The 26437-nt window shown below is 49.5% G+C and overlaps 4 protein-coding genes across 18 annotated transcripts; 1 reads left to right on the top strand and 3 right to left on the bottom strand.

Moving 5' to 3' along the window:
- Window positions 1-2898: 2898 nt before the first annotated feature.
- On the top strand, window positions 2899-8657 carry B4GALT3 (beta-1,4-galactosyltransferase 3). 7 transcript variants are annotated; one of them, XM_010993051.3, is made up of 8 exons: window positions 2899-3044; window positions 3868-4004; window positions 4356-4630; window positions 5175-5410; window positions 6025-6215; window positions 6338-6460; window positions 7645-7749; window positions 7883-8657. In XM_010993051.3, exons 3-8 carry the CDS (start codon window positions 4369-4371, stop codon window positions 8154-8156), a joined length of 1191 nt encoding a protein of 396 aa, XP_010991353.1. In that variant the 5' UTR covers window positions 2899-3044; window positions 3868-4004; window positions 4356-4368; the 3' UTR covers window positions 8157-8657. The 7 variants fall into 7 exon arrangements, with proteins under 7 accessions (XP_010991353.1, XP_031291781.1, XP_010991351.1 ...); XM_010993049.3 differs by having other exon boundaries at window positions 2939-3044; window positions 3792-4004; XM_031435921.2 differs by having other exon boundaries at window positions 3868-4630.
- A 97-nt stretch (window positions 8658-8754) lies between these two features.
- On the bottom strand, window positions 8755-12597 carry PPOX (protoporphyrinogen oxidase). 7 transcript variants are annotated; one of them, XM_031435914.2, is made up of 13 exons: window positions 12336-12586; window positions 12070-12164; window positions 11788-11922; window positions 11537-11685; window positions 11227-11359; window positions 10782-10926; window positions 10483-10673; window positions 9977-10037; window positions 9673-9791; window positions 9489-9599; window positions 9239-9388; window positions 9055-9097; window positions 8755-8974 (listed from the first exon to the last, which is right to left on the bottom strand). In XM_031435914.2, exons 2-13 carry the CDS (start codon window positions 12154-12156, stop codon window positions 8832-8834), a joined length of 1467 nt encoding a protein of 488 aa, XP_031291774.2. In that variant the 5' UTR covers window positions 12157-12164; window positions 12336-12586; the 3' UTR covers window positions 8755-8831. The 7 variants fall into 7 exon arrangements, 6 of the variants coding, with proteins under 6 accessions (XP_031291774.2, XP_031291775.2, XP_064333984.1 ...); XM_031435915.2 differs by having other exon boundaries at window positions 12552-12570; XM_064477914.1 differs by having other exon boundaries at window positions 12070-12586.
- Window positions 12598-13352: 755 nt separating this feature from the next.
- Window positions 13353-19478, bottom strand: USP21 (ubiquitin specific peptidase 21). 3 transcript variants are annotated; one of them, XM_010993052.3, is made up of 13 exons: window positions 19286-19478; window positions 17837-18457; window positions 16979-17038; window positions 16689-16809; window positions 16355-16466; window positions 16004-16159; window positions 15499-15563; window positions 15130-15233; window positions 14860-14946; window positions 14494-14572; window positions 14156-14263; window positions 13936-14050; window positions 13353-13724 (listed from the first exon to the last, which is right to left on the bottom strand). In XM_010993052.3, the coding sequence occupies exons 2-13, from the start codon at window positions 18434-18436 to the stop codon at window positions 13634-13636; spliced, it is 1698 nt and encodes a 565-aa protein (XP_010991354.1). In that variant the 5' UTR covers window positions 18437-18457; window positions 19286-19478; the 3' UTR covers window positions 13353-13633. The 3 variants fall into 3 exon arrangements, with proteins under 3 accessions (XP_010991354.1, XP_010991355.1, XP_031291773.1); XM_010993053.3 differs by lacking the exon at window positions 14860-14946; XM_031435913.2 differs by lacking the exons at window positions 14156-14263; window positions 14494-14572.
- A 638-nt stretch (window positions 19479-20116) lies between these two features.
- On the bottom strand, window positions 20117-24031 carry UFC1 (ubiquitin-fold modifier conjugating enzyme 1). Its single transcript, XM_010993054.3, has 6 exons — window positions 23785-24031; window positions 21739-21806; window positions 21438-21501; window positions 21070-21146; window positions 20731-20821; window positions 20117-20536 (listed from the first exon to the last, which is right to left on the bottom strand). Exons 1-6 carry the CDS (start codon window positions 23905-23907, stop codon window positions 20459-20461), a joined length of 501 nt encoding a protein of 166 aa, XP_010991356.1. The 5' UTR covers window positions 23908-24031; the 3' UTR covers window positions 20117-20458.
- Window positions 24032-26437: the final 2406 nt, after the last annotated feature.

Below are 26437 nucleotides of genomic sequence, written 5' to 3'. Positions count from 1 at the left end.
AAAAGAGGTTGGGGGGGAGGGGCAGTAACAATACTGTACAATTTCCTCAGACAAGACCTTATATGGGAACAGGCCCAGAGTACCTAAGTAGCTTTAGAAAGGAAAGGGAGGGAAGGAAGTAGATTTAAGGCATCCCTCACAGCCTTTGGGCAATGAGCAACAGGTCCTACAAACCCAGTAATATATAAGTACACAGTGACACACATTGACATATACATGTCCAACTTTGTAGAGATACATTAGCATATTCTCTTGATAATGTAGAGGTGATAAGTAAGCATTGAGAAGCTGGAAATATGAGAATTGGGGCCTGAAAATGGGTCAGAGGAAATACATTAATTGACCTAATTTCCCAATGAGAATGAACTGTTCATCCCATTTATTTGTTAAATAAGCCATGAAGTTATAAATGAGAATCAAATCATGTTCTCACAGTATCTGGAAAGGACACAGATTTTTGGAGTCAGACTGAATCTAAGATTTGCAATAGCTGAGATGTAATGATGTGATCTTAAACTACTTGATCTCTGGGAGCCTCAGTTTCTTTACCTATGAAATGGGTATACTACTACCTGGCTTTTGGAGAGGTTGTCAGAATTTAAGAATATAATGATGTAAATGCTTGGCCCTGTGTCTGGCTTCTAGTAAGTGTCAATACATGTTGATTCTCTTCCCCTCAAATCTCTTCCTTTCACTGTCCACTTCCCACTCCTGCATTAGCATTAGAAAATAATTATACCAAGGAACTTTCTAGGTCAGATGTATGATGGTTTCTTTTGTAGAGTTTGTGCCAAAAATTCTGGGTTACATTCAGGGTTGAAAAAAGGGAAGGCAAGGTCTTTATCCTCAGAGAGTACACAGTCTGGTGGTTGAGACAGTCAGTAAGACAAAAATTCCAGAACTGAGTGCTGGGCACCATGAGTGAAGGGGCATAAAATATGGGATCATAGACGTGTTCCCAGAGGAGGTGTCTGCCTCCCTTCTAGAAGTAAGCTGTAAGACCTCCTGGTGAGTAGGATAATAGTGGGAGAAGAATTTCTGCTTGCTAGGTCAGCTCCTGGGCTCTTCTCTGTTATGCAAAATCAAAGTCAAGTGAACAGACTTGAAGCTGGAGGATAGTACTGTAAGGAGCTGAGTAGGGTTAGAAAGGGTAGTTTTGGGGAGAAGCTACCATCTAGGTGGAAAATGTGGAGTGGAAGAAAGAGGATTTTAAAGACCCTGGACTGTGCATTAAAAGTGCTCCTTTTGGAGAGGGTATAGCTCAAGTGGTAGAGGACATGCATTCCTTAGCACGCATGAGGTCCTGGGTTCAATCCCCGGTACCTCCATTAAATAAATAAATAAATAAACCTAATTACCTCCCTCCCCCACAATGATAATAATTTTTAAGTGCTCCTTTTAGTGCCTCCCCCCTCCCTTTCCCCTTCCCCATGCCTCTGATGTTTCCTTGAGTAACTGAGGTAGAGATTTAAATTATTTTAAATTAGTTTTTTATTACTAGACAGGGTTTCTTCTATTATGTTGTGTGTCATGACTGGGCCTCTAGGGGCCTCAGGATTTATTCAGAATATAGAAAGACAGGATGTTGTGGTGGAAACCAGCAAATTAGAATTTACGTTTTCAAGAACATAGCAGTTCTAGGTGACGATTAAGCCCAGGGTGTGGCCAGGGTGAAAAGGAGTAGAAATGAAGGTTCTTGAAAATAGGGAGCTTACAAATGAATGTAGGGTAGTTTTCAGCAGTTGGTAGATAGAGATGGGGGATAGAAGGTGAAGGTCAGTTTTATACAAATAGACACCATGGAGGAGCAGAAGCTAAGAGGGAGGATCCTCTAGGAGAACATTTCAATTTTCTGTATAAGTCTGTCTTTTCTACTACATAACACAGTGAGACCCTTAAAAAAAATCAGGACTTTTACTTGGCTCCTACTTTGTCCTCAAAATTAAAACTATTAAAATATCTGCTGTCTGCTGGCACTTTTCCATAATTGTCAGTAATTATTACAAAACTCCTTAAGTAAGATGGGTTTCACTATACAGATGAAACCCAGAGAGTATATTGCTCAACATCATCCTGCCAGTGGATTTCAAAACTACTATTTTTCTTTTTTTCTTTTCTTTCCCTTTCTTTCTTTCCTTCTTTTTCTTTCTTTCTTTCTGGAAAACCTTTCATGAACCTCCACTTGTGAATGAGGTGCAATTTCTGGACTATCATAGTTATCACACTATATTGTTTTCATCCCCCACCCGCCAACACATAAGACCATAAGGTTTTGAGGCAGAAACTGCAAGTAATTCAAGTTTCCTCGGTGTGAACATCTGCTTCTAAGGAGCACAGTATGCAAAGGGGATGGTAGAAGCCACAAGATAAACATATTGCAAATTCATGAAGCGTCCATTTTGTGCTAATATCTGAGGAAACCCATTTTTACATTAAAGCAGAAGCTGCCCTTCCCTCACACTGATTTTTTCCTTGTTTTATTAACTAGCCGTTACAATTTCAAAGCCTGAGGGATACAAAAATGCGCCAGAGCATTCTGCAACGATGTACACTGAGCAAGAAACAACTTTGATACTAAGTGGCACTAGGTCGCAGGGGGAGCCACTGACACACTGGGAAGGGGTCTCAGCCCAGACTGGGGTGATAGTGAGATCTTCGGAAACATCGGCCTCTTGGTCAGTCTTGGCACCAGGAAGGTCCTGGTTTGCGCTGCTGTTTTTACAAGTCTGAAGGGTGGTAAATGGAATCCCGCTAGAAGTCAGTCCGGTGGGGGTGAGCCCCCGAGCTACCTCCCGAGGGGTCGAGCCCCTCGCGGCCTGCGGCCTTGCCTCATCCGAGCCCGGCTTGGCTTGGCCGCGCTGGGTCACGGGCCTCCCGGCTGCCCTGCGCTCGGACCCTGCGCTCCGCCGGCCCTGGGCGGCTCCACCCCAAGGCCCCGCCTCGTGACGCGAGGCCCCGCCCCCGCAGCGCCCGCTTCCAAGATGGCTGCAGCGGTGCCTGCCCGGCTGTCGGAGTGGCGGTGACGACGGGAAGCAGAAGACCAGGTATGTGGGCTGGGGATGGTGGGATGAGAGGCCCAGGAGAAAGGTTCGGGCGATCGGGAAGGTGAGAAGTTTTGGGTAAAGGCTAGAGACAACATTGAGCAGGCAGGAGGACCTAGGTGCCAATACGGACAGAGGCCGGTGGGCTCACATTGCAAGATAGGGCAAACGCAAGAAGAGGTTGGGGCGGGATGAGGGTGCTCTGAAAGAACTGGGCTGTAACCCCCTGCAGCGCGCTGACCACGCCCCTCTAGGTTAGCTAGTCCAGGTACTTCTGACAGGTTCTGCCTAGCCCTCCCTCTCCCTATCTCATTTCACCGATAACCCTGATCCCTACTCCCGCTTGGACTGGGGAAAGGTGGAAAAAGGTAGAGGACGCCACCCCCACCCTACTCCGCCCAGCGCTCTAGGCTTGTTTGCTTGCAGCTCCCAGGTGGTCACGCTCCCTGCACCTGCGGAGCTAGCTTCCAGAAACGTGAAGAACGGAAAGTGGCCTGTTTCCTCCACCTCCCTGGGTTCTCTTGAGGCCACTCACAGCCCTGTTGTGCCTGCCTCACCCCTTGGCGAAAGTAATGTCTCCAATAACTGCCCTGTCCCCACTCTCCAAACAGGTTGGTCCTGTTGGGATGGGGGATGGTTAAATACGGAGTGACTCTGACACACCACAGGGTAACCCGGAGGAGAGGCCAGGGACCTAGCAACTCCTGCTCCTCCCCTTTTCTTTCCAACCACTTTCTCTCACTTCCCCAGCTGGGAAACCGGCTTCACTCTGATCCTAATTTCTGCCCCTCTGCGTGTGGCTGGTTATCGTTGACCTCTGTTCCAGCTGGTCCCAAGATCGCTTTTGGAGTTCTGGATGGAGCCTTTCTCTGTCCTCTGTGACAGTTCCAATTTTAGATAATGTCTCACATCACTGCTCCCCCGGGACCCTCTGGAGCCCCCATGAAGACACCTTGAACCTAGGTGAGTCTATCCCCCTCTAAACCTGGAAGAGAGGTTCTCCAGAGAATCCTCTGAAATGGCCTTGGGACATGATGTAAGCATTCTTGGGGGTGGGGACTGAGAACAGACGGCCAGAGCAGTTTGAGGAAGGGGTGGAGGAGAGTGAAACTTGGGCTGGAAGTGACAGGTGGTAGGGCTGCTGGTGGTTGCATTCTATTTCTTTCTGTACATCTGTGTGCTCCATTCTGTGACTTTGTTCTTTGCCACTTTTTCCTCTTTACCCCTGGCACCACCTTCATTCCTACCTGATGATCTCTCTGTTGGTTTCCTCTCTTCCTGCCTGCCCCAGAACTCTCCTCTCTCCCTCTCCAGACCTCACCCCAGGATGTTGCGGCGGCTGCTGGAGCGGCCCTGCACATTGGCCCTGCTTGTGGGCTCCCAGCTGGCCGTCATGATGTATCTGTCACTGGGGGGCTTCCGAAGCCTCAGTGCCCTATTTGGCCGAGAGCAGGAGCCAACATTTGACTATTCTCATCCCCATGATGTCTACAGTAACCTCAGTCACCTGCCTGGGGCCCCTGTTGCCCCAGGAGCCCCTCCAGCTCCTCAAGGTCTGCCCTACTGTCCAGAACGATCTCCTCTCTTAGGTGAGTACAGAAGGAAGGCAGAAGTGAAGGGAATACCAAGGTGTGGGGGCAGGGAGGCTTGGACAGGCATAGGATGGCAGGAGTGGGTCTTAGAACAGGAGGTTCCTGTAATTGGAAGGTGGGCAGAGGTTGGGATACAATGGACTCTGAATTTGGGGGGTTGATTAGGCTCTTAGGTTGAGCCACAGCTTTCCATTGCCTGCTTATTTATGGGCTCTTCCCACCTCGGGCTAGGAATTACTTCTTTTGTAGACAATCCCTGGTTTAGTTGTTAGTTGGAGGTCCTTCTGTTCTCTCCATTTCCTAACTGTAAGCTTCCAACCTTGTGAGGTAGGAGAGACTTCTGGAATCCTAAAATAAGAAGGTAGGTTGGGTAAGGAGCCTGCACCTTCCAGACTTTGCAAAGCTGTCCCAATGATGGGGAACCCAAGGCTTTGTGAGATTTCTGAAAGAGCCCTTGGGGAAGCAGAGCCCCCAAATCAGACTGCCAGGGACAGTTCTCCTTGCCCCTCTAGTCCCTGACCTTGCCATTCCCTTCCAACAGTGGGTCCCGTGTCCGTGTCCTTTAGCCCAGTGCCATCGCTGGCAGAGATTGTGGAGAGGAATCCGCGGGTGGAACCGGGGGGCAGGTACCGCCCTGCAGGGTGTGAGCCCCGGTCCCGAACAGCCATCATTGTGCCCCACCGTGCCCGGGAGCATCACCTACGCCTGCTGCTCTACCACCTGCACCCGTTCCTGCAGCGCCAGCAGCTCGCTTATGGCATCTATGTCATTCACCAGGTACCCCCAAACCCCGCACCACTCTGACTTTTTTTTCTTATAAGGAAGCCTCAAGTAAATTCCACTCCACTCTCAAATAATGGGTCACTGAAATAACTTTAAGAGGTCAGACTGTTGAATGTGGGAATGCATCTAGCACTGCTCTGCTAACAGGTTAGCCCCATATCTCTCCTTATTCTGTTTAGGGTATTCCCACTGTCCTATAATACTTTCATGATTTTTCCTCTCTTGAATTTGGAATTGTGCAAATTTGGAATTGGATAGATATGGGCTAAAATTCTACTTCTGCCATTTGTTCCAATATGTGACCTTGAACAAGATACTTAACTCCCTAAAATGAGGCAAAAAGCAATAACTAATATACCACCTGTTTCACATGGTTGTTGGTTGTCAGGATTAAATGCTGAACAGCAGCATAAGTCGGGCACATACTGATAATCAATTTTTTTTTTTTTTTGTGTGTGTGTAATGAGAAAAGGAAAGTTTGTCTTTCTCTTCATTCTCTTGGTCCTACATCCCACTTTGATTTTCAATCTCTTTTCACTTTATATTTCTGCCCCCTCTTCTCCATGCTACCTATAGACATTGTTTGGTCCTCCTCCATTATCTTTCAGGCTGGAAATGGAACATTTAACAGGGCAAAGCTGTTGAATGTTGGGGTGCGGGAGGCCCTTCGTGATGAAGAATGGGACTGCCTGTTCTTGCATGACGTGGACCTCCTGCCAGAGAATGACCACAATCTGTATGTGTGTGACCCCCGGGGACCCCGGCATGTTGCTGTTGCCATGAACAAGTTTGGATACAGGTAGAGGGCATGAGAGGGTACTGGAAGCAGGGAAACCCACCATCCAGTGGAAGAACTGAGGGGATTGTGGGTAGAGATGTCTCCTCTAGACTTGTGGAATCCAAGGATCTTTCTCTCCCCAGCCTCCCGTACCCCCAGTATTTTGGAGGGGTCTCGGCACTCACTCCTGACCAGTACCTGAAAATGAACGGCTTCCCTAATGAATACTGGGGCTGGGGTGGTGAGGATGACGACATTGCTACCAGGTCAGACTTCCTGCCACCACCTCCCTTCCTCACCCTAGCCTGGCTCCCTGTCCCCTGAGGCCACCATGACCATAGCCCTTTACCATTAACCTATAGCTCCCTAGTCCTGCCCATTCATCCCCCTGAGTCTTAGTCTACCTAGGTTTTGCATGCTGCTCTCCATTCTCTTATCCTTCAGGCTCCTAGATCTGATTAGTTATGTTCCTAGGAGAGAAGAGAAGATGAATAGGCTATAGTATCATGGGATTCCGGAGCTGGAAAGGGGCCTAGAGACCATTTAGTGCTGCCTCTGCTAGGATTGCATCCAGACCACTTCCTGTGGGGCTGGGAAAGGAGGGACTCTGCTCCACATAGCCCAGAATTTTTTTTTTTTTAAAGTCTGTGCCAGTGGCATGATGCCAACTCATTTTTAGCATGTGAAACATTTTGACCTTCAGCCTTGGCTGACCCAGTTTCATATCTGTGGTGTGAATATTTGGGCTTGATATGTTGGATCCATTGCCTTTCCTCCCCCTTTGTCCTCTTGAGGTGGCATCTCTCTGAATTCTTGTTCTCTGTATGTGTGTAAAGCACCTAGCAATTTCTAAATGTGTATATCCTTTCAGTACTTTCCCAGGCCATCTTCACTTCTTGCTTCTGTGTGTCAAAGTTGGAGCTTGTTTCTTACAGATCCTGATTATTTGGTTCCATTTCTTTTCTTACCATGGGAGGGGGGTGGGGAAGGGGAGGGCACAGGAGTGAAGAAACTCAGTTACTAATCTAAGTAAGAATCGCTGAGCTTGGGTCAGCAATTCCCAGGCTTGTCCTATCTTTTTGACAAAATGGCTCCTCTCAGTCCTTCGCGGACCACAAGGGCAGCTCCTGGGAGCCATTTAGGAAAGGAAGATGGGAGGTGCAAACCTACCTCTGCCAATTGTTTAAAGGCCCCAGGGTACCTGGCATTAGCCCTGAGGATTTGGATACAACGAGCTTTTTACATTCTCTTCAGCCACTTCCTTCTTTCAGTTTAATTTGCTCTCCTCTTCCAGTACTTGGCTTTTTTTCTTTTTTTCGCCTAACTAGGAATAGCTGTTCTTTGTGTACAGAACATGCAACCCTTTCTTGCTGGCCTTAGCTCTTCTTGCTCACCTGTCAGCAGCTTTCTTCCACTCTGGATCCTCCAAGGTGCCCTCATTTTCCCATAGGGTACGCCTGGCTGGGATGAAGATCTCTCGCCCCCCCACATCTGTGGGACACTATAAGATGGTGAAGCACCGAGGAGATAAGGGCAACGAGGAAAATCCCCACAGGTAGGAAGGGAGGACTGCCTGGGAATTGTTACTGGATCTTCAGGATTCTGTACCCTAGTCAGGTGGCTCCTAAAGGTCACTAGATTCTTGGCTTTTCCTTTCTGGGTCTTAGTCTCCAATCTCTAACCCTCAGATTTGACCTCCTGGTCCGTACCCAGAATTCCTGGACGCAAGATGGGATGAACTCACTGACGTATCAATTGCTGGCTCGAGAGCTGGGCCCTCTCTATACCAACATCACAGCAGACATTGGAACTGACCCTCGGGGTCCCCGGATGCCCTCTGGTCCCCGTTACCCACCTGGTTCCTCCCAGGCCTTCCGTCAGGAGATGCTGCAGCGCCGGCCCCCAGCCAGGCCTGGCCCTCTGCCTACTGCCAACCACACATCCCCCCACGGTTCACAGTGACTTCTTCCTGCCTATCTTAATCATGAAACTGAATCAGAGAGGTTGTATTCTCCCCACCCTCAGCTCCTCACTGCTCTTAGAGGGATGTGGGGGAACTGAACTCTAGTGCTGTGCTGTGGGCAGAGGCCTCTCCTCACTGCTGAACTGGAGCTGAGCTCCTCTAGCCCTGGGGGGGGTCCCTATTTCTAGGGTCACCTGCCAGGGCTTATGACTGTGAATCCTTGATGTCATGATTTTATGTGATGACTCCTGAGAGTCCCCTGCCCATGGGGTAGGAGCAGGGCTGGACCCCAAATCCCTTCCTCTTCCATGGAGAGAAGAGTGACCTGGCTTCTTCTGGGACTTCTGTGAATATTTATTCTATTTATGGTCCCCAGGAAGTATGTCTGAAGGAAGCCCCTCCCTGGGTACTTTGTGCCAGTGCTGGAGTAGCTCCCTCTTCTGGACCTGGCTCAGGAGGCTGGGATTTTGATATATTTTCTAATAAAGGACTCTGTCTCACCTCTGTTCCTGCTTTCTGCATCCCAGGCACCCTTTGTCTGTCTTTGCTCACCAACCCCTCCTTATGCCCGTAGGTGACGGAACAGCCAGACCAAGCTAAACTCCAGCAACTTTTATTTTCATGGGTAAGAGAATCCCCACCTGCAGGAGGCAGGAAGATGTGGGAATTGAGGATCAACTGTTAGGTTCTATGCCTAGGACCTGGACTGCTGCCTGGCGCCCACTCTCTATGCAATCATTGACAGCAACCCCCTCATAGGAGGCTCCGGCCAGAGTCAAGGGCAGCTTTTGAGCAGCCAGGAATTGGGTAGCTGACTCTGGAAGGAAAAGATAAAAAGGAATGTTACAGGTGGGGGTCTCCATGGCTCTCCGCAGCCCAGTTGCCTTCCCAACTTACCCAGTTTTTGCCAGTGGCCTAGTGTATACTGAGGGATGGAGTTCTGGAGAGAGAAAAGGGAATACAAGGAAAAAATTATTACTGATGTCCCAGGCCTAGATGGACAATGACAAATATACTAGTCCCTGCCTCCAAGGCCTTCAGGGGGTAGTTGAAAAGTGTTTATCTTGTGTTACCAACTCACTTTGTGTAGATGGACCAAGCAGTGACTTGGTGGCTCCTTCAGACCTAATTGTGTGGCAGCTGCTTTCTCTGCCTTCTGTTGGAACAGCTCCTGAGATAAGACACAGCCCTTGGCTTCTAGCATCTGTAACCAGGAACCTCCCAGCATCACCTAGGGAGGGAATATGGCACTGACCAGCCTGGACTTACCTATACTGGGGCACAGAGGAGCCCTTTGGGAACCCCCACTAAGCAAAGCTGCCTTCTCTCACAGTCAGTCTGAGACCAGGGGGGCTCCCATCGTGCTCAGGGAAAGCGACTGAGTCATACACGATTCCCAGGATGCCTGGATCTTCTGAGGATGGCACCAAATGTCCAAATCCCTGGCGAACAGGAAAAGACTGGGTCAGGAGGGAAGGGTTCCAGATGAGCCCATGTCTCCCCTTCCTCTGTCACCTGGACAGGCAGACGAGCTCCTTGGTATTGTAGATTCACCACAGCCACAGACACAGCAGTGATGGTACTCAAGGCACGAGCCAGAGGTGCAGCCTCAGTAGGGAGCAGCTTGCTGAGTACTAGAGGAGAGCAGTCAGAGGCCAGCCTCAGGAGGCAGACACACTACAGTTTCACCAACCCTCCTTGGGATTGGACTCCCACAGGGATGACCAGTTCAGGGGCATGGTATGGTTCTGTTGGCCCAGGAAGAAGCTACAGTTTGCCTCACCCTGGTTAGGGAAGGGGAGGGTGGCTACCCCATTACCTGAAGCTGGAACGGCACTAATAATGTGGTCAGCCTCCAGGCTGCTGTGCCCTAGAGACACCTGGGAGGATGAAAACATTGAAAGACACACAGATCATGAGAATTTTGCCTCAGTTTCCCAGGTACCCAAGTGGCAAGAGAGAGACTAGGTGCTGACCCAGGATGAAGAGACTGAATGACTAAGTAGTCAGCACAAAAATCAACCCCCTATTACTCCAGGAATTGGGCCAGAGGCCAGTGTGGCCACTCTGAAATGTTTAGGGGAGCTGGGTGGTTCTTTCTCCTACCTGGGAGCCTTATAAGCACTACTTCAGTCCAAAAACTTGGATCAAATGGGTCTTGGAGCAAGGTCCACAAATAAGGCCTAAGAACCAGGGGTAGCCCCTATTTAAATAGCTTCTAGGGCAGGGAAACAAGGAGTAACTCCAGTTTTGCCAACTAAAGCATTTAGACAAAGATGAAAACTCTAACACACAGGTTGGTTACACTCCAGGGGGCTCTCCTACCTTCCAGCGCCCTCCTGCCTGGAGGCTAAGCCCACAGACTGGCTGGCCTTTGAGAATACTGACACCCCTACTAGTCAGATAGGTGTTAAGGGCCTGGGGAAACGTCTCCAGCCCTCCACGGAGTGACCACTGGCTCCAGCGCTCAGCTCTAGCTTGGCGAATGAGAGCTGAGTCTGGCTGTGGGCTCCGCCCTGCAGGGAAGGAAGCAAAGAATCATTAGAATAGCACCCCTTGCCTCCAGTCCCTCACTCTGGCAGTCCTTAATATCTTCAACCCTTGAACCAACACCCCCCCCTCACCTGCCCCCAGCAGCAGCCCCAGTAATATGGAACGATGGGTTTGCTCAGCTTGGAAGAGACTGGGAAAGCAGGACCTGATGCTGAGCTCACGGCTGTTGCCAGCAAACACTCCGCGGCAGAGACTGTCCATGGCTAGAGACGCCACCTTAAGGGTGAGACTGGGATTGAGAGTCCAGGGAATAAGCTGCACTAATTTCCCCTGCCCCTGCTTGGTAGGGAATGGAGGTAGGGTAGGGTTTGGTTGGGAAGCAGTTCCACCATAACAGAAGAATGGGACGGAAGTGAAGGCATTCACCCCCAACACTGAGTTTTGGGGACTACTGGGTATGAAGGGAAGAGGGCATTTTCAGATGATACAGAAGAGACCCTAGGCTGTAGGTCTGAGTAAGGAGCTCTGCAGCTAATTTAGGAGGGCAGGGTTGTGGGGGCCTCTGGGCAGTGTTACCTCAGGACCAAGGCGGCGCTGGGCAAAACTGTGCACAGTCTCATCAGGGTCTTTCCCCCGGGGTGTGGTCAACTCCCTTAGCCCAGCCCAAAACAGAGGTTTGGAGAAGGGAGGTGAAGGGCGAAGTAGCCCCCTGCATGGAGGAAGGCAAAGTGAAGAGGGAGCTCTGACTTACCTCCCCAGCTCCAGGGGTCATTTCCATTTATTTGGCCCCTTTTGCTGGGAGGGCTAACAGACTGGGTGATGAGGAAATGGAAGGGATGTGATGATGAAACAAAGTAGGACAGCAGTAAGGAGGTGATACGGTTACCTGATGCCAGACGGCAGGGCGTGCAGGGCACCACCTACATACAGGAACCTGTTCTGGGCAGCTGGATGGTCTCCCCGGACAGGTAACACTTGTGAGTCCAAGCCAAGCTCAGAAACCTGCTCTCCACATGTCCTCAAGAAGAGGAGAAACTAAGGAAAGGACTGACCACCAAATCTACTTCCTCCCATCACCTCTATCTTCTAGCGAAGGCCTCTCCTCAACCTCTCCTAGGCATTCCACAAGCTGCTCACCATGAGCAGGGTCCGGGCTCCCAGGGCTCCTGCAGGCCGAATTCCTCGAGGTCCAAGTTCAAAGATAGCACCATCTGGTCCTCTTACTGAGCGAATCCAGCCTCCTAGGCGCTTGCTGCCCTCCACCAAGACCACCTGCGGACAAGAGGGAGACAGCAGCACGGCCTATAGCCTCAGGTTAAAGGGTGTGGACGGGAAGGAGGGGGCGCATTCCTTCTTGCTGGAAATGGAAGCAGAGTATTAAAGGAGGGTCCCTCAGGCATGGCGGGTTGGGGCACTCACCTTGGGCGGACAGGAGGCCCGGATCAGGTGGTAACTGGCGGCCAAGCCGCTGATGCCTCCGCCCAGGACGACCACGGTCCGACCCATTGGGAAGTCTGGGGGAAAGGAGGCGATACGGACAGGCTGACCGGAATCCCCTTGCTCTCCCAAAGCCTGGCCAGTTCTGCGTTCCACCCCCGCCATTCACTGCTTTAGGGAAAACTAAGGCAGAGCCAGCGGATGGGCTGGTGGAACTGTGAGGTCCCTGTCCAGGGCCCAGGACTTACCCAAAGAGAGAGGTGAGAAAAATGAGGGGGAAAGAAGAGGTATAGGTCTCAAGACAAACCCAGCCGGCGTTCCGCGGGGAGGGGGATAAGGACCACACCCATGCTATCTTCCCGCGCAGGGTTCGGGGCGCCTACTGGCTGCCTGAGTTCGGAAGCGCTCTCCCTCCCACCCCTCACTAGGCCTAACGTTTTCAGTTCGCTGCCTCCGCCCCCAACCTTTTAGGTCTCTCTGACTCCCCGTCCACTTTATTCTCGCGGCAAGTTCCAGAACCTACTTCTTCTGCTTCTGGATTGGTGAGTCCTAGAAGGTCCCGGATCACATCCACCAGTGAAAATACTGAACTGACAGTGGCTCCTCCTCCTGCAAAGGCGGAGAGATAGCAGCTCTGCGGTGCTGGAGGTAACTGGTTCGGCGCCGATTTGTAGACAGTGGCCATATCCAGCACCACCCTCCCCTCAGGGCTGGAGTGACGAGAGCTAGATCGTGGTTTGCATTCCCCAGCTCAAGCTTCTCAAGCCCAGTTAGGGTGAGAACCCTGGAGGAAGGGCCCCATGAGCTTTCGTTATAGGGAGAGTAGATAGGGACACTCGAGGCTGGTCTGTGGGGAGGCAGCTCCATAAACAGCTCCTTGATGTTAGCAACAGCCTGGGCCTACGGGAGCTAGGGCCGCCCGGCAACGTACTGTGTTTGTCAACAGGGGTCCTTGGGTGCCTCGCTCTCGAGGGGCAGCCCCCTTTGCCGGCAAAACCCGTCGACCCAGTGCCTGCACTCTAGTTCCAGGCTTCCCCGCAGCTTCACGAGTCTCAAGCTCGCCTTCCCGTTTCCTCCCATGTAAGCCTTCGCTGCTTGGGCAAACGTTGGCATCAGCGTGTCCCGGTCGGGCACCGTCGTCCCCAATCCCACCCACAAGGCTGAGCACGCCCCATCTGTTCAGAGAGGAAACTGAGTCCTAGGAAGACTACATTTCGGCCCAGTTCTGTATCCCCACCCCCTACGCACAAATACAAATAACGATATCTTTTTCTTAATAAATTTATTCACAAAAAGTTAGATTGTAGAGGGTCTGGGGGCTGTACACAGGCAGGGGGCTGGGGAGCTTTGTACATGGGGCTGGGAGACAAGGGAGCCTCCAGGTGGAAGGATACTTCTTAATAAAAAAAATAATGGGAGGTACCACCACCCCCTCCCCCCTCCCCGATTAAAAAGACACAAAAATAGACGTCTCTGAGGTAAACGGGGAGCTTGGGGCTTAAGGGTGTTGAAAGGGTTTCACAGGTGCCAGGGCTTAAAGAGGGTGTCACAGGCACCGGGGTGGCTCCTGCATCAGTTGGTAGAACAGCACGTAGCCCTCACTGGATGCCACCTGGTTTTCACTGACAGGGGAGACACTAGGAAGAACGGAGATGGGGAAAGCGGTGTGATCATTCCTGTATATTACCCCCTACCCACCAAGATCAACCTCACAGCATCCAGGTAGTGATCAAGAAAGACCCCCTCTCCTTTTACGAGGCACTCTGTTCTCCTAGGGCTTCATATTACGGAAGGGTGTCAGGGCTGCAGCAGGAATGGGGCAGGAGTTGGATAGGAGGCTGCTCTCACCGAGAGTCATTGTAGACATGCCAGCCAGTCTGGCACCGGCATAGGGCTGTGTAGTGGCCATAGTGGACGCTGCCCGAGTGGTTGCAAAGGGCATACAGCTGATATATGGGGCTTCCTGTGGGATTAGAGATGACCAAATTCTACAGTCAGAGCTGTTCCCCGCTCCCACTCTCTCCCTTCCCTTCATGAGACTCCTTAGGACCTTCCCTACCAGACTCACCGACTTTGTCACTGGCAAAGTCCCCTAGGCTCAGTCGCTGCAGTGGAAAGTCTACACCTACTGAACTTTTCTTGATGGAGCCTCGGGAGGCAGAAAATCGATTAAGATCTAAGCTCTGGTTAAGGAGAATTTGGGACGTAGAGGGCCTTTGAGGGGGACAGAGGTCTTGAATGTTGTCCACTCCCCTCCCTGAACACACAGTGGGAGCATGGTAGGGATAGGTGGACTGGCAGGCTTTTCCTAAGGAAAACTGAATTCCCAAATGTCCAGCCTGTGCAAATATGGAGAATGAGGAAAAAGAATGGATGGGAGAAACAAAAATCTGAAGATTAGGATACGGAGCACGAGGATTCGGGGGAATCTCTGTACTGTCAACTTTTTGGTACTTCGTGTTTTCTGCCGACATCGGTCACACACCTGAATAAATGTCAAATAACACGTGATCAGGTTAATGTGATCCTCACCTCAACTGGCTTTTCTGACACCCTGACTTACGTATAAATTTACTATGCTATTACTTCTGTATCCTCTGCCTTTCTGCCCTTTGCCCTAGGAGTAGTAAGATATATCTGGAATTCCAACACAAACCCTGACACTTAAGTGTTTTTCCTCATACTAAGGCATCATGCAACCCCTTTTATCCATATGGAGCCCCCTCCCCAGGTCTCCCACCCTTACTATATCCCTTATGAACCCCCACATACTGGGGCATTCTCCGATTCTAGCTCTTCTTCCTTGGTGAAAAGGCTGAAACAATCCCGCAGAGACACCTTGCCCCCAGCAAATCCTTTCTGGGGGGGAAACGGGAATGAAGGGTCAGCATGTTCTGAATTTCCTTTTCCAACTCTTCTCAATTAATCCAGGATTCAACTCTGCTCCAGAGACCCACAGGGTTCCCTCCCACACTGGGGGTGGGTAGGGGTGGGTCACAGAACCCATGTCCCATCCACCCCTGGAATCCTCTGGAATCCCACCTTGGGGATGGGCAGGGACAGGTCACAAAAAACCTCGAAGGTCGTGGAGCGATACCCACAGGCCTGGCACTTGAGACAACTTTTCAACTGGCCCACAAACAGGTCTAGATAAAAGCAAAGGGGCAGGAGAAACAGTCATTGTGGGATGCCTGAGATGCTCCCTTGGATTCCTGTCTCTTCCCACCCCTTTCTTTGCCTGACCCTTCCTTTCCCACCACCACTGTTCCTCCCAACCCCCTCACACCTTTTCCACATTTTCATCATCCAGTCTTATTTACATACCCCTGATAATACTTATTTTTTTCTGTGAAGCCTGCACCCCGCCCCCCATGCCCTAATATCCCGCCATCACTTTGTCCCGTTCCATACCCACAATCTTGCTGTCCTCTCGCTCCAGGTAACGCTTCCACATTAAGTTGGCTCGGTCATCATCGCTACCACAGATCAAGGGAAGTGGGGAGCACCCATGAGATACTAGGAACACTGGGCACCCCCAACACCACTGAAGTGATCCATAGAGCCCTGTACCCCACCCATATCCCAGCTCCTTCTCTAAATTTCAAGAAAGAGTCAAAGGAAGAACATGCTGTCTTCCTCCATCTGGTTCAAACCCCTTAGGTACCTTGATGGAAATTAATTATATCATCCTCCAACAAAATGGTAACATCCCTAGCATTCTCCTCTGTCTCCATCTGTACCCCTCAGCCTCCCTCCTCCTCCTGCCTCTTCCTACTTCTGCACTGCTTCTCAAACCATTTTCTAAGCTAAGCATTTCCCTGGACCCTACATCTTCAATCCTGACTAGCTCAGTTCTGTGAAGGATGAATGCTGCTGATAAACTACTGGGGAGAAAAAGAAGGGGGAGCAATCTTACCTTAACTCAGGTTCTTCTAGCAGAGCCCCTCCGCGGCGGGGTGGAGAGGGAGCTGGACCACTGGCCAGGATTGGTGGAGCCCGGCGGCCTCGTCGGTTGATTTCAAGGTGTAGCCGCTCCATGAGGAGCTTCAGAAACTCTTGCGCATCCTGCTGGCTGCAGTCAGACGACGAGTGTGGGCAACTGACCTCTACCTAGATCTGACCACAGACACTAACTCCTGCCCAGGCATCAGTCCCCACTTCCTAGATGAAGATCATCTCAAGGCTCAGAATGTTGCTGCCAGGGGCCCTGGTCAGCCCTACCCCAAAACATGGCCAGAGAGAAATCCCACACCCCAAGCTCTCCCACCTGTATCCAGAGAAGGAGGGAACGTATTTCTGGAAGACAGCTCGGAACCGAGTAGGATTCACAGCTTCGCAGGAGTCAGGGTGCCACAGGGCACCAATCACATCTGCAAAGGCTATCGGGGTGGGAATGGGGAATGGAAAGAAAGGTTAACAACTGGAAGAAGAAAGCAAGAGGAGGCTCAGAGAATCGAAAACAACCTCTAGGAAAGGAGGCACTGGGAAAAACAGATACAATTGACAGCTTTCAGGGTTGGGGCCACCAGCACTGGCAGGTGGACATACAAAGGGCTGGGGAAAGAAGACTTGAAAGGAGTGAGCAGGAGTTGTTGCCCCACCTTCAGTGAGCTCTTGGGCTCGGCCTCCTCCAGGCACCTCTTGCCGGAAGTCCCTTCTCAGACAGAAGTCCCGAAGAGGCCGAGTGCTGCTCAAACACTGCAGCACAGCATTCAGGAAGCACTGGAGAGCAGCAGAGACACTGTCATTATCTCTCCAGACCAGTGCCCAGGAAGCCTTAGGAGAACTCCTTAAGCTCTCCTTTCCCACGCCTTCCCTAAGTTTCCTTCCCCACGCCTGCCCCAGCACCATTTCACATTCCTGTTACAAAAGACAGAAGAATGGCTCTTACCGTGTTCCCCAGATTTCGGAGGCCAACATGACCGGAGCCCAGAAGCAGTGTGTGATGAGCCTGGAAGGTCAGAGTACAGTCAGCGGGTTCCCATATATCCCACCTGGCACTTTAACCTTTCGACAGCATGCTGCCCACTGCCTCCCCAACCCCAGCCTTCACCCCCAAACTCCACACTCTCCCTCACTGGGTATTGGGGTCTCCCTACCTCACTGGCCATGAGCAGTAAGCCCATCACAGCTGAGTGTACCACGGACTCAGCCATGGCTGTCCCACCTGTTGCCCACTTACTCCTTTGCCCAGCTAGCCGGCGATACAGCTCCTGGGGCAACTCCCCAAGCACTGGCATGGTTGCCCAGTTGCTCCCCACCCCAACCTTGCTACCCCCAAGACCCCCTCCTGCACCCGTGGCCACTTCCTGCACCCTCTCCTGATGGCTCCAACTGCAATCAGCCTAGCTTACTTAGCTTGGGAAATGGGCAACCACACTAGCTCAGATGTTCTAAGCCCGCCCCTCTTGGGCTCCAGAGATTAATTAGGCCTAGGCTGCATCCCAGGAGAGAAGGTACAGCAAGGGAAAGTAAGGGCCTGGGGACCCAAAGAAGAATTCCAAATGGTTGAGTTAATTCCCAGGGGACTGAAATGGCACATCATGCTGGGTAGTCACAGACAACCCCGAAAAGGGCCTATGAGGCTCAAGGGTACTTAAGTAAGGGAGAGGAAAGTCCAAACTGCTGTAATGAGGGGTTGAAAAAGAACTTGGGGAAAAGGGGGAAAGGAAAGCCATATGATGGCAAGAAAGCTGGAGGCATGGAAGAACACGGGCATGGAAGACCGTATGTGCTGGCAAGTCCTCACCATCTTGTCATTGGAGTAGAAAGGCTCAGAGGGCCGGGCAGATATCACGTGGAAAGGGCCATGGGAAGTAGGGGGCTCCGTCCGTATGCTGAGCAAGGTGGGGGGCCCAGGAAAGCCCCCAAGGCGGCGGAGAGAGGTGCTACGTCTCAAAGGGGGTGGCTCAGGCCGTAGAGCCAAGCGGCTCAGTGCAGCTCCTAGCTCTCCAGTGCCACGATGCCCTCCCAAGGCAATCCCCATTGGACGCAAGTCTCCACTGCTCACAGACTTGGAACGAGCTAGGTTGGTCCTGGATGGGAGAGGCAGAGCCACAGCTGGGGGTGGTGAGCCAGGCAGGGGAACTCCATGATCTGCCCGAAGCGGGCCTCTGGGACGGGGGCCTGAGGTCCGTCCGCGTCCCAGCTCCAGTTTCTTGAGCCGTTCCTCAGGGGGACCTGGCCTGGGAGGCAGAGGTCGTAACATAGGGTTCGGCCCAGGGGCTGGGCTTCGGCGCTCCTTGCTCCGGGCCCGAGAAGCAAATGGTAGCTTGGATCCCACTCTGGGCTGGACATTAAGAGGTGGCTCTCGGGTCCGTCCCAAGCGGTGCTCAGAAGCCTGGGGCATTGTGGACACCACAGACTGGACCTGGGAGGAGAAGAGAGGGTCAATATTTGAATATGGAGGGAGATGAGAACATACGCTACCATACTAGTTTCTACATGTATGGAGGGCAGGAACCATGTCTATGATGTTAGTCACTGTATCCCCAGTACCCAGCATAGTGTTTGGCACAAAGTAAATACTTAGTATCCATTAAGTAAATGAATTAATGAATGGTAGTAGCCCAGGGCTTTGCCTCTTTCTACATTCCTCACCCTCTTCCTTCAGAACACAGCTTTACTGGAGAGCCAATAGTAGTCTCTATCTTGGCTGTCTTTATAATCTAAATGCTCATGAAGGTCCCCCATACCTGGCTAGTCAAGTGGGATGTGCCCTGGGTGACTTAGGACCTCTGGTCAAATGAGGGTGTGGATGCAAGTCTAACAGTCCATAAGACAGCATTCAATACTCAAACCCCTGCCCCTCCGGGCTGCAAATGAAGCCGACTAAAAGGGTGACTTGCGAATCACTCCCTCCCCCACCTCTGAGCTCCAAAGTGGTGTCGGGGATCAGGGGCAGTGGCCGGGAGGGACGACAAACAACTCCCTGACCCCTAATCTCTGCACCTCTCCCACCACAGCAGGCTTAACCGGGTCCGCCCCCCTCGAGGGCAGAAAGGCCGAGGCCGCTGATTGGCTACGGAGTCCGGCGGCGTGTTCTCCGCGATCCACGGATGCTGTCGCTCCAGCCCAGTTCTCCCAGGCCTGCTGGGCTCCCCGCGGCTCTGCCTTGGTGGAGGGCGATCTCTCGGGTCTGGAGCAGTCCTCCCTCGGCATTCCCCCCCCCTCCACGCCATAACGCCCCGGACCGTACCTGTCCCCCGGTGAGGCGGTGGGGGAGGCCAGCCGGGGCCAGGCCCCAGCTCAGGGCCACCCCCTCCTACCCTCGTGCAGCCCCCCTGCAGGCCCGGCTGCAGCTTTAGCAGCAGCTGTCGCCCAGATCTCTCCCGCCGCAGGGGCCGCCGCCATCTTTGTTGGTCCCGCCCGGCCACCGGCCACCGGCTTCACTGTCTCTCACAGCGCCTGCGCACCCACACTCGGAGTCCACCCACCCGCTTTCATGGCGCTTGCGTGAACCCGCCCCCTCGGCTCCGCCGCCGACACCATGGAAACACAGCCAACTTTAGGACCGCCAGTTCCCTGTTCTGCCCAGGATTGTCTTTAAATCATCGCTCCAAAGCAAGTCCCTAAAGTACAGAATACCATCGCCCCATCCTGTGGCCTTTAGGGATGTAGATACGACAATCATGGTATGGCCCTCCGACTTCCAGCACATATCATTCCCAGGGAGCAGGGGTGTGAATGTGGGAAGCTGCAGGGCCTGGATCCAGCCCACAGACCAGTGAAGAAGTATCCACATAGGGTTGGAAAGATCCCTGGTGGGCAAAGAATGTTAGCCCTGCAAAACCATTCCTCAGGCATCTTGCAGGCCAAAGCAGTAGGCTCCCTGCTAAAGGACAAGAGCAGAACTCAACAGCAGAGAGAGCAGTCAAGATTTCCTTTCATTCCCCAATTCCAGACCAGAGCATCCTCCATTTCCCTCTCCTTCCGGAACTAGTGTAATTGTACAGGTGCCTTGGGTCTCAGCCTGCTGACCGTTAGCCTGCTCACCCTCTATTAACTGCCACCAATGAGAACCACAAGCCACTGAGGAATCAGCTTTTATTGATGAGTTATCTCCAGAAACTAAAAAGACTATGTATCCACTTTCAGTCACCCCCATCCCTCCAGCACCTTACACTGCTCCACCTGGAGAAGGGATATAAACTGTTTTTCAAGGCCCTAGTCTTTCCCCTCCCTGTGTAGCCCAACTCAGAAATTCAGTAGCAGTACTGTTGTTTTTTTCAGCAGTGTCTGTTGCAGCTACAATTATGGCTGAAGGGGTGTGGGGTAAGCAGTTAGGTGAGTAAGAAGAGTGATGCACAGGAAAACAGGAACGTAGCCTATCAAAGGTCCCTCTGTCCTGCCTCAGTGGCTCCATCCTTCATTAGTTGCATTTCTCTTTATGCTGAATCACTCCTTTCTGAATCAGATCGGGGATTTCCACTGCCAGCCAAGGACCCAGCTGCAACAGAAGGGAGACCCTGTGAGATTACTACCACCCAATCAATACCTCTTATTCCACAGAAGCTCCTTCCTAGAGATATTCTAGGAGAACACGCCCAAAGGAGAACAGTTATTCCTTGTACTCTCAGTTACTTTTATTACACTGCTTAGGACCTAACCACTTCCCCCTCCCCCTCTGTATTCCAGACTTACCCCTAGAGCCATGAGATGAGCTAGTCCAAACTTGGGCACGTTCCTGGCCCACAAAGGCTTAAAGTGATCGGTCAGGCATATTTTGCCACCCCTGTAAGAGGGACAAGATGAAGAAGGTGTTGACATGCAAGGTATGCTATAAAGCATAGCAGGTTCTTGGGAGCACAGGAAGACTACCAGTGATCAGAACTGAGAACAAGTTCAGCTAAGTGCTTTTGCCCAGGGTTGGCAGAAGACCTGGAGCAGCTCTAGGCCAGCAGACTCTGGGAAAATTCCTGCCTTCCAGAGTTCTTCTCCAAAGCCTTCTTTGACCTTTTCCCATCTCCTTTTCAGTCCTACCTGTACATCTTTGCTGTTTTTCCATCCAGTTCAGGGACTGCAATTTCTGGAGCAGTAGTGGGATATGTGATAGGAATCTGGAAGAATTATAAAGCCTTAATGAAACAGAATCAAGATAGAAAGGAACCAATCTAATCAGACATACACATTTCTTAAATGAAATGCTCTGCGAACTCCCCAAGCAGCATGTACATACCAGGATTCTGGACATGGAGAAGAGTAACTATAACCTACACTTGCTTCAAACTTCAGCCTTTCCCTCCCATTTAAAAAGTTTTCTTTGGTCCCTCAAAGAGGTTAGCTTGTGAATAATTACCTAATCCCTCCTGTTCTACTAACCTCCATATTCCCTACTCCATCATACTCACGTCAAACTCGATGTCAAACTCATATTTGAGGAGGTCATGGATGTACCAGCATTTTCCAAACCACCTGTAACAAAGACCAAACCTCAGTCCAATCTTCACATTCTTCTAATTCTCAAATGACACTTTCTTGGTTTAGGTGACCAGCCTGGGAGCCTCATGGGGTACGAATTGGGGAACTCTGGAACTGTGACAGTGGAGACCAGAAAGGGAAAGGAAAGGCCTAGCAATGTGCTTTAGGACATCATAATGCTCAAACTATGTAAGATCCCCACCCCCACACCTCCCAAGAGGGTCTGCCTACCGAGTCCCTTCCTTGTTGGACTCCAGTCGGAACCAATCATTGTCCGCATTCTTGTTGTTCTCCACATACTAAAAGCAGAGAATAAGGTCTTTGAGGGGGGAGTTGGGACCAAGGGCAGTCCCCACTCCCTCAAAAGAAAAGTGTGTGATTACTTCCTCTCTTAGTATGTTTATCCAACTTTTCTGGCATAAGTAAAGCTGAAGACAAATCTACATGGTAAGTAGGGGACTTATCCTGAGCAGAGAACAGAATGCTTGGGTTCCACTCAATTTAGCTGGCACAAAACACTTTATGATATTTTCTGGGTCCTATTCTCACTTCTGACAGTGTCTGCCCTCATCCCACAATTCATTTTACGGTATATTCCTTCGCTGGAGGACCTCATATAGTCCTGGTTTTGACTAGCACCCATATGCTGATGACTTCCAATCTTTATCTTTAATCCAGACCTTTTCTCAGAGCTTCAAACTCCATTATTCATCTGTTTACTGGAATTTCTAATTCCATTTCACAGGTACCTGAAATTCAGCATTTCCCCCTAGTCTTTCAGATCTGTTTCTCCACTGTATCAATCTCAGGTGGCAATATTAGCATTCAGTCAAAAACCAAGCCAAAAATCTGGGAGTCATCCTTGACCCTCCCTCTCGTTTACTCTACAAACCAGTCCTTTATGATGTCCTGCTGATATTACCTTCTGAATATTCTTCAAACCTATCTCTTCTCCCTAACTTCACTATAGTTACTGAGTTTAGATCATCATCTTTCTTTGGCTTTTTTTTTTTTTTTTAACTTGAGGAAATCACAGGGGTCAGCACATCTGGAGTGCAATGGATAAGCCTCACCCTGGGAAAACCACCTTTGTGATCATGGTATCTCCCTTGCCAGAGAAGTATCCTTTGCCTGGATTAATGACAGCCCCCTAACTTTAGTCTTATCCCTGTCAATTCTGTTTTCCTCCCTACTTCCACTGTAATCAATCTAAACTCAAATCTCACCATGTTACTCCTCCACTTAAAATCCTTTAAAGGTATCCCAATGCCTCCAAGATAAAATTCAAGTGCTCAAACCTATTCCTCAAGTCTTATCTACCACACCCTGCCACACATTTGATGCTCTAACAACTCTGAACTACTTGTGTTTCTTCACACATCATGGTGTTTCTAGCTTCTATGCCTTTGCTTATGCCGTTTCTTTTGTCTTAAGTGTTCTTCTCTTACCCTCATGTTTTATCAGGCTAACTTATGTTTAAGTATCAGCTCAAGCATTGCCTCTTCTAGGAAGACTTTCTTGACCAGACTCAAGCTGGATTAGGTATCTCACCTCCTGCTTCAAACATTCTAGCAATTTCTCAGACTCCCTTTCCCTCTTTCACCTTGTAAGGTATTATAATGATCTGTTTCTGTCTATCTCGGTTGGCTCCACTTTATTTGGCCTTCCCAAGTGGTACTAGATGTACAATATATACATATTTTAATGAAATGAATACATGTACCAGGAAAGCTGCTGGTCTTTGAAACAGAGACCACCGCAAGGAAGTCAAACTTTCTTCTTCCACAGAAGGGAGACTAGCTGAGAACATGGCTCATTCCTAACTACGAGCTCAGCTCCTCAACTCTCTGCAACTAATACCTGCTTGAGGTTTTAGCTTTAACGTGTATTCCTTCCTCAGGACAAATAAAGGAGGTAGCAGAGAGAAGCGGACCAGGACTTAGAGCATCAGGAATTCCTTTTGACCACCTCCCCTACATCCAGGAGAGCAAACATCTGGGGCCAGAAGAACACGTCATCTTCCAGGGCAGCGTATCCCTAAAGTAACTGCTGTTTTTAGCCAAAGTCTGGTTCCACCGTGGTTTCTAACCTGAGTCTCTTCTACCTCCTCCCCTCCGCGCCTCCCTAAGCCCCTCAGCCCCGCAGTCGTCTAATACCTATGAATTTGGAAGTTAAACTTTAAAACCGGAAGCGGCTTCCACACGGAGCCGATTCGTAAGGACACCTGATTGCCCGCAACCCTTTTGCGATGCGGTCCGCAGCAGAAGCACTACTGACCCGGATAAGAGACTGATACTCCTCTTTGAGTCGCTGCACCCACAACTCTCGATCTCGAGGTCCGGCGTTAGTCTTCAGCACCGGGATCTCAGACACAACACGCCGGGTGGCCTCGTCCGCCATCTTGGTCCAGGGCGCAAGTGAAATGCGGAAGTGGCATTACCTGTAGTTTACATTCAGAGTGCCTCCATCTTTACTATGGGAAGATGGGATATTGGGCTACCTTAAGGCTTCCTAGAATGCGATCTTTATTTTCTAGTAACGAAGACAAATTTGTCACCTGGTCACCAGCTTGTGGGTACAACGAGAGGAACAGAAAGGAAACGGATTACTCTGTTCTGAGTATGGCACCTAATAAACGGCAAATTGCTCAAAGAGTGACTTCCGTTCATGCTCAGAAACGTAATCTCAGAAAACCCTTCCGGCCACTTTCCCAAACTTAGAGTTGTTAGAATTTCAGTCTGTTCTAGGCACTGTTTTCTTAAAACGCGAGATTCACACGTTAACGCTTGGAATAAGCTTCCTTAACTTCCATGTAGTCCGGGTGAGATAGCGGGGGGCCGGGGGGTGTGCAGGGAGGCATGCAGTCATCCAGTAAGAGGGTATTGAGCTCCTGGTAATGATTGGAAACCGTGGAGAATCAAAGTACAATATACAGTCTTGGCTGTTTAGATTTAATACAATAGAATTAAACAATTTTTAACAAGTGTCAAAGGAGTTCAGAAGTCGCAAGATGAGTTGCCTTACTCTAGCCTAGACATTTTTGCTTCTGGAATTAACTTCTCTAGGAAGGAGTCACGTCTCTGACTCTTGTGCACGACACACAGTAGGTACTCAGTAATCCTTTGCAGAATGTTGTATCTTCCTAAGTTGGCTTTTAAACCCAAGAGCATTATTTTTAGCCTTAATTTAAGTGTCTTGTTTACAATGTTGATAGTTTCAACCAGTGTCAGTAACTTTGGATCAGAGCCCATTAACCATCAAATTCTATAGTCTTATCTACAAAATTTAATTTCTAATGGCTGAAACCTCCATTACAATGTTGAGAGCAGACATCCTTGTCTTGTTCTGATTTTAGGAGGAAAAGCATTGTCTTTCTGAAGTGTAATATTAGCTGTAGGCTTTTCGTGAATGCCCTTTATCAGGCTACAGAAGTTCCTTTCTCTTTCTAGTGTTAAAGGTTTTTTAATCAAGAATGGATGTGGATTTTTTTTCCCAAATACTTTTTCTTTAATCACTGAGATGATGATGTGAGCTTTGTCTTTTATTTCTTTCTTTAAAATATTGGATATTCAATAAGGCTAAGGCAAAGCTCTGTAATATCTCACTAGAGATCTCTCTCCTTGAGAAGTAAAGGTTTATTCCCTTTTGGGTGTGGGCACTGTGAGATGGCAGATGCAGAGATTTGGAATGAGGCTTGCAATTTAATTGGCATAAAACTTTGGAGATGGGGAGAGAGAGACAAATGGGTAAATATAGGTTAAAGGATATAAACTTTCAGTTATAAAAAGAAAAAATTCTGAGGATCTAATGTACATCATGACTATAGTTACTAAAATGATATTGTATGTATTGTATGTTTGAAAGTTGCTGAGAGTATATATTAAGCATTCTCAGCACACACACACACACATACATACACACACACGTTAACTATGTGAGGTGACAGATCTGTTAATTATACTGATCTTGGTAATCATTCCATAATGTATATGTATATAAAATCATCACAGGTATATGATATACATGTATATCAAATAATTTAATTATATACAAGTGTATTTGTCAATTATTCCTCAATAAAATTGGAGGGAAAAGACTTTGAAGAGTTACTTTAACTCTGGGAACTGCATTTTCTCACCTATAAAAGGAGGATAGTAATGCTTATAGGGTGACTGTAACTATATGTGCAATGTGTCTTCATTCATTCACATAATAGACTTTCAGGATGAAATTCGTATCAAATATAAGCCATTAATTTTCAAACTTTTAAAATACTAGAGCCAGGTTAACAAGCAGACTCTCTCTTGAAATTTCAAAATACAAAAATGACCAATGCAGATCTACTCTTGTTCAAGTTCAGGCAGAAGACCTCTAGCTTTAGAATACTTCCCCTATTGTAACCTTTAATTGTTTTGAAAGACTGGAAGCTCACAACATGGACTGCATGTCAATCTTGTTTATTGCTGTGTCTCTAAAACCAAATGCCATAATGCCTGACACAAAGTAAATGCTCAATGAATATTTTCAAAATAAAGGAATATCTTGATAGGTAAGTTAAGCATCAGAAAAGCTGTCTTCTTAAATCTGCATCTTACTGCCCCACCCCCATCACCTTACTAGAGCACTTTATAAAGCAGAGCTCATAATGTACATGATAATACAAAAGGCTGTCTCTTCTTTAGACATTGGGCTGTCTCATAAGTATAGTTGTATCTCTGAATATTTCTTTTAGAGATTCTTTTTTCTTTTTAAATTATAAGCTTAGCTTATTCTTGCTTTAAGTAATTCTCACAAGAGTTTGAGAAGACTGAAGAAGAGTGTATAGGTTGGAACTTCATCTTTTTTCAAAGGAAGAGCTCATTCACATGCAAATATTTATGGAGTTCCTACTACATTCAAGCACAAGGCAGGCAGAGTCCTTGCCCTCATG

This window comes from Camelus dromedarius, chromosome 23, assembly GCF_036321535.1.
Source record: "Camelus dromedarius isolate mCamDro1 chromosome 23, mCamDro1.pat, whole genome shotgun sequence".
Lineage (NCBI taxonomy): Eukaryota > Metazoa > Chordata > Mammalia > Artiodactyla > Camelidae > Camelus > Camelus dromedarius.
Note: the sequence above shows the minus strand (reverse complement) of the source record. Positions and strands in the feature narration are given on the sequence as shown.

Coding starts and splice junctions, on each gene's coding strand:
- B4GALT3 (XM_010993051.3), top strand. CDS start 4,369: ATGTTGCGGCGGCTGCTGGAGCGGCCCTGCACATTGGCCCTGCTTGTG. Junction 4,631..5,174: donor AGAACGATCTCCTCTCTTAG/GTGAGTACAGAA, acceptor CCCTTCCAACAG/TGGGTCCCGTGTCCGTGTCC. Junction 5,411..6,024: donor GCATCTATGTCATTCACCAG/GTACCCCCAAAC, acceptor ATTATCTTTCAG/GCTGGAAATGGAACATTTAA.
- PPOX (XM_064477914.1), bottom strand. CDS start 12,252: ATGGCGGGGGTGGAACGCAGAACTGGCCAGGCTTTGGGAGAGCAAGGG. Junction 11,923..12,069: donor GGGCCTCCTGTCCGCCCAAG/GTGAGTGCCCCA, acceptor TCTTGTCCGCAG/GTGGTCTTGGTGGAGGGCAG. Junction 9,600..9,672: donor GAGCTCGTCTGCCTGTCCAG/GTGACAGAGGAA, acceptor CCTGTTCGCCAG/GGATTTGGACATTTGGTGCC.
- USP21 (XM_010993052.3), bottom strand. CDS start 18,436: ATGCCCCAGGCTTCTGAGCACCGCTTGGGACGGACCCGAGAGCCACCT. Junction 16,160..16,354: donor CCCTCCTTCTCTGGATACAG/GTGGGAGAGCTT, acceptor GTCTGACTGCAG/CCAGCAGGATGCGCAAGAGT. Junction 15,564..16,003: donor CTAGAAGAACCTGAGTTAAG/GTAAGATTGCTC, acceptor GATCTGTGGTAG/CGATGATGACCGAGCCAACT.
- UFC1 (XM_010993054.3), bottom strand. CDS start 23,907: ATGGCGGACGAGGCCACCCGGCGTGTTGTGTCTGAGATCCCGGTGCTG. Junction 21,147..21,437: donor AGTTTGACATCGAGTTTGAC/GTGAGTATGATG, acceptor TAATTCTTCCAG/ATTCCTATCACATATCCCAC. Junction 20,822..21,069: donor AAAACAGCAAAGATGTACAG/GTAGGACTGAAA, acceptor TCCCTCTTACAG/GGGTGGCAAAATATGCCTGA.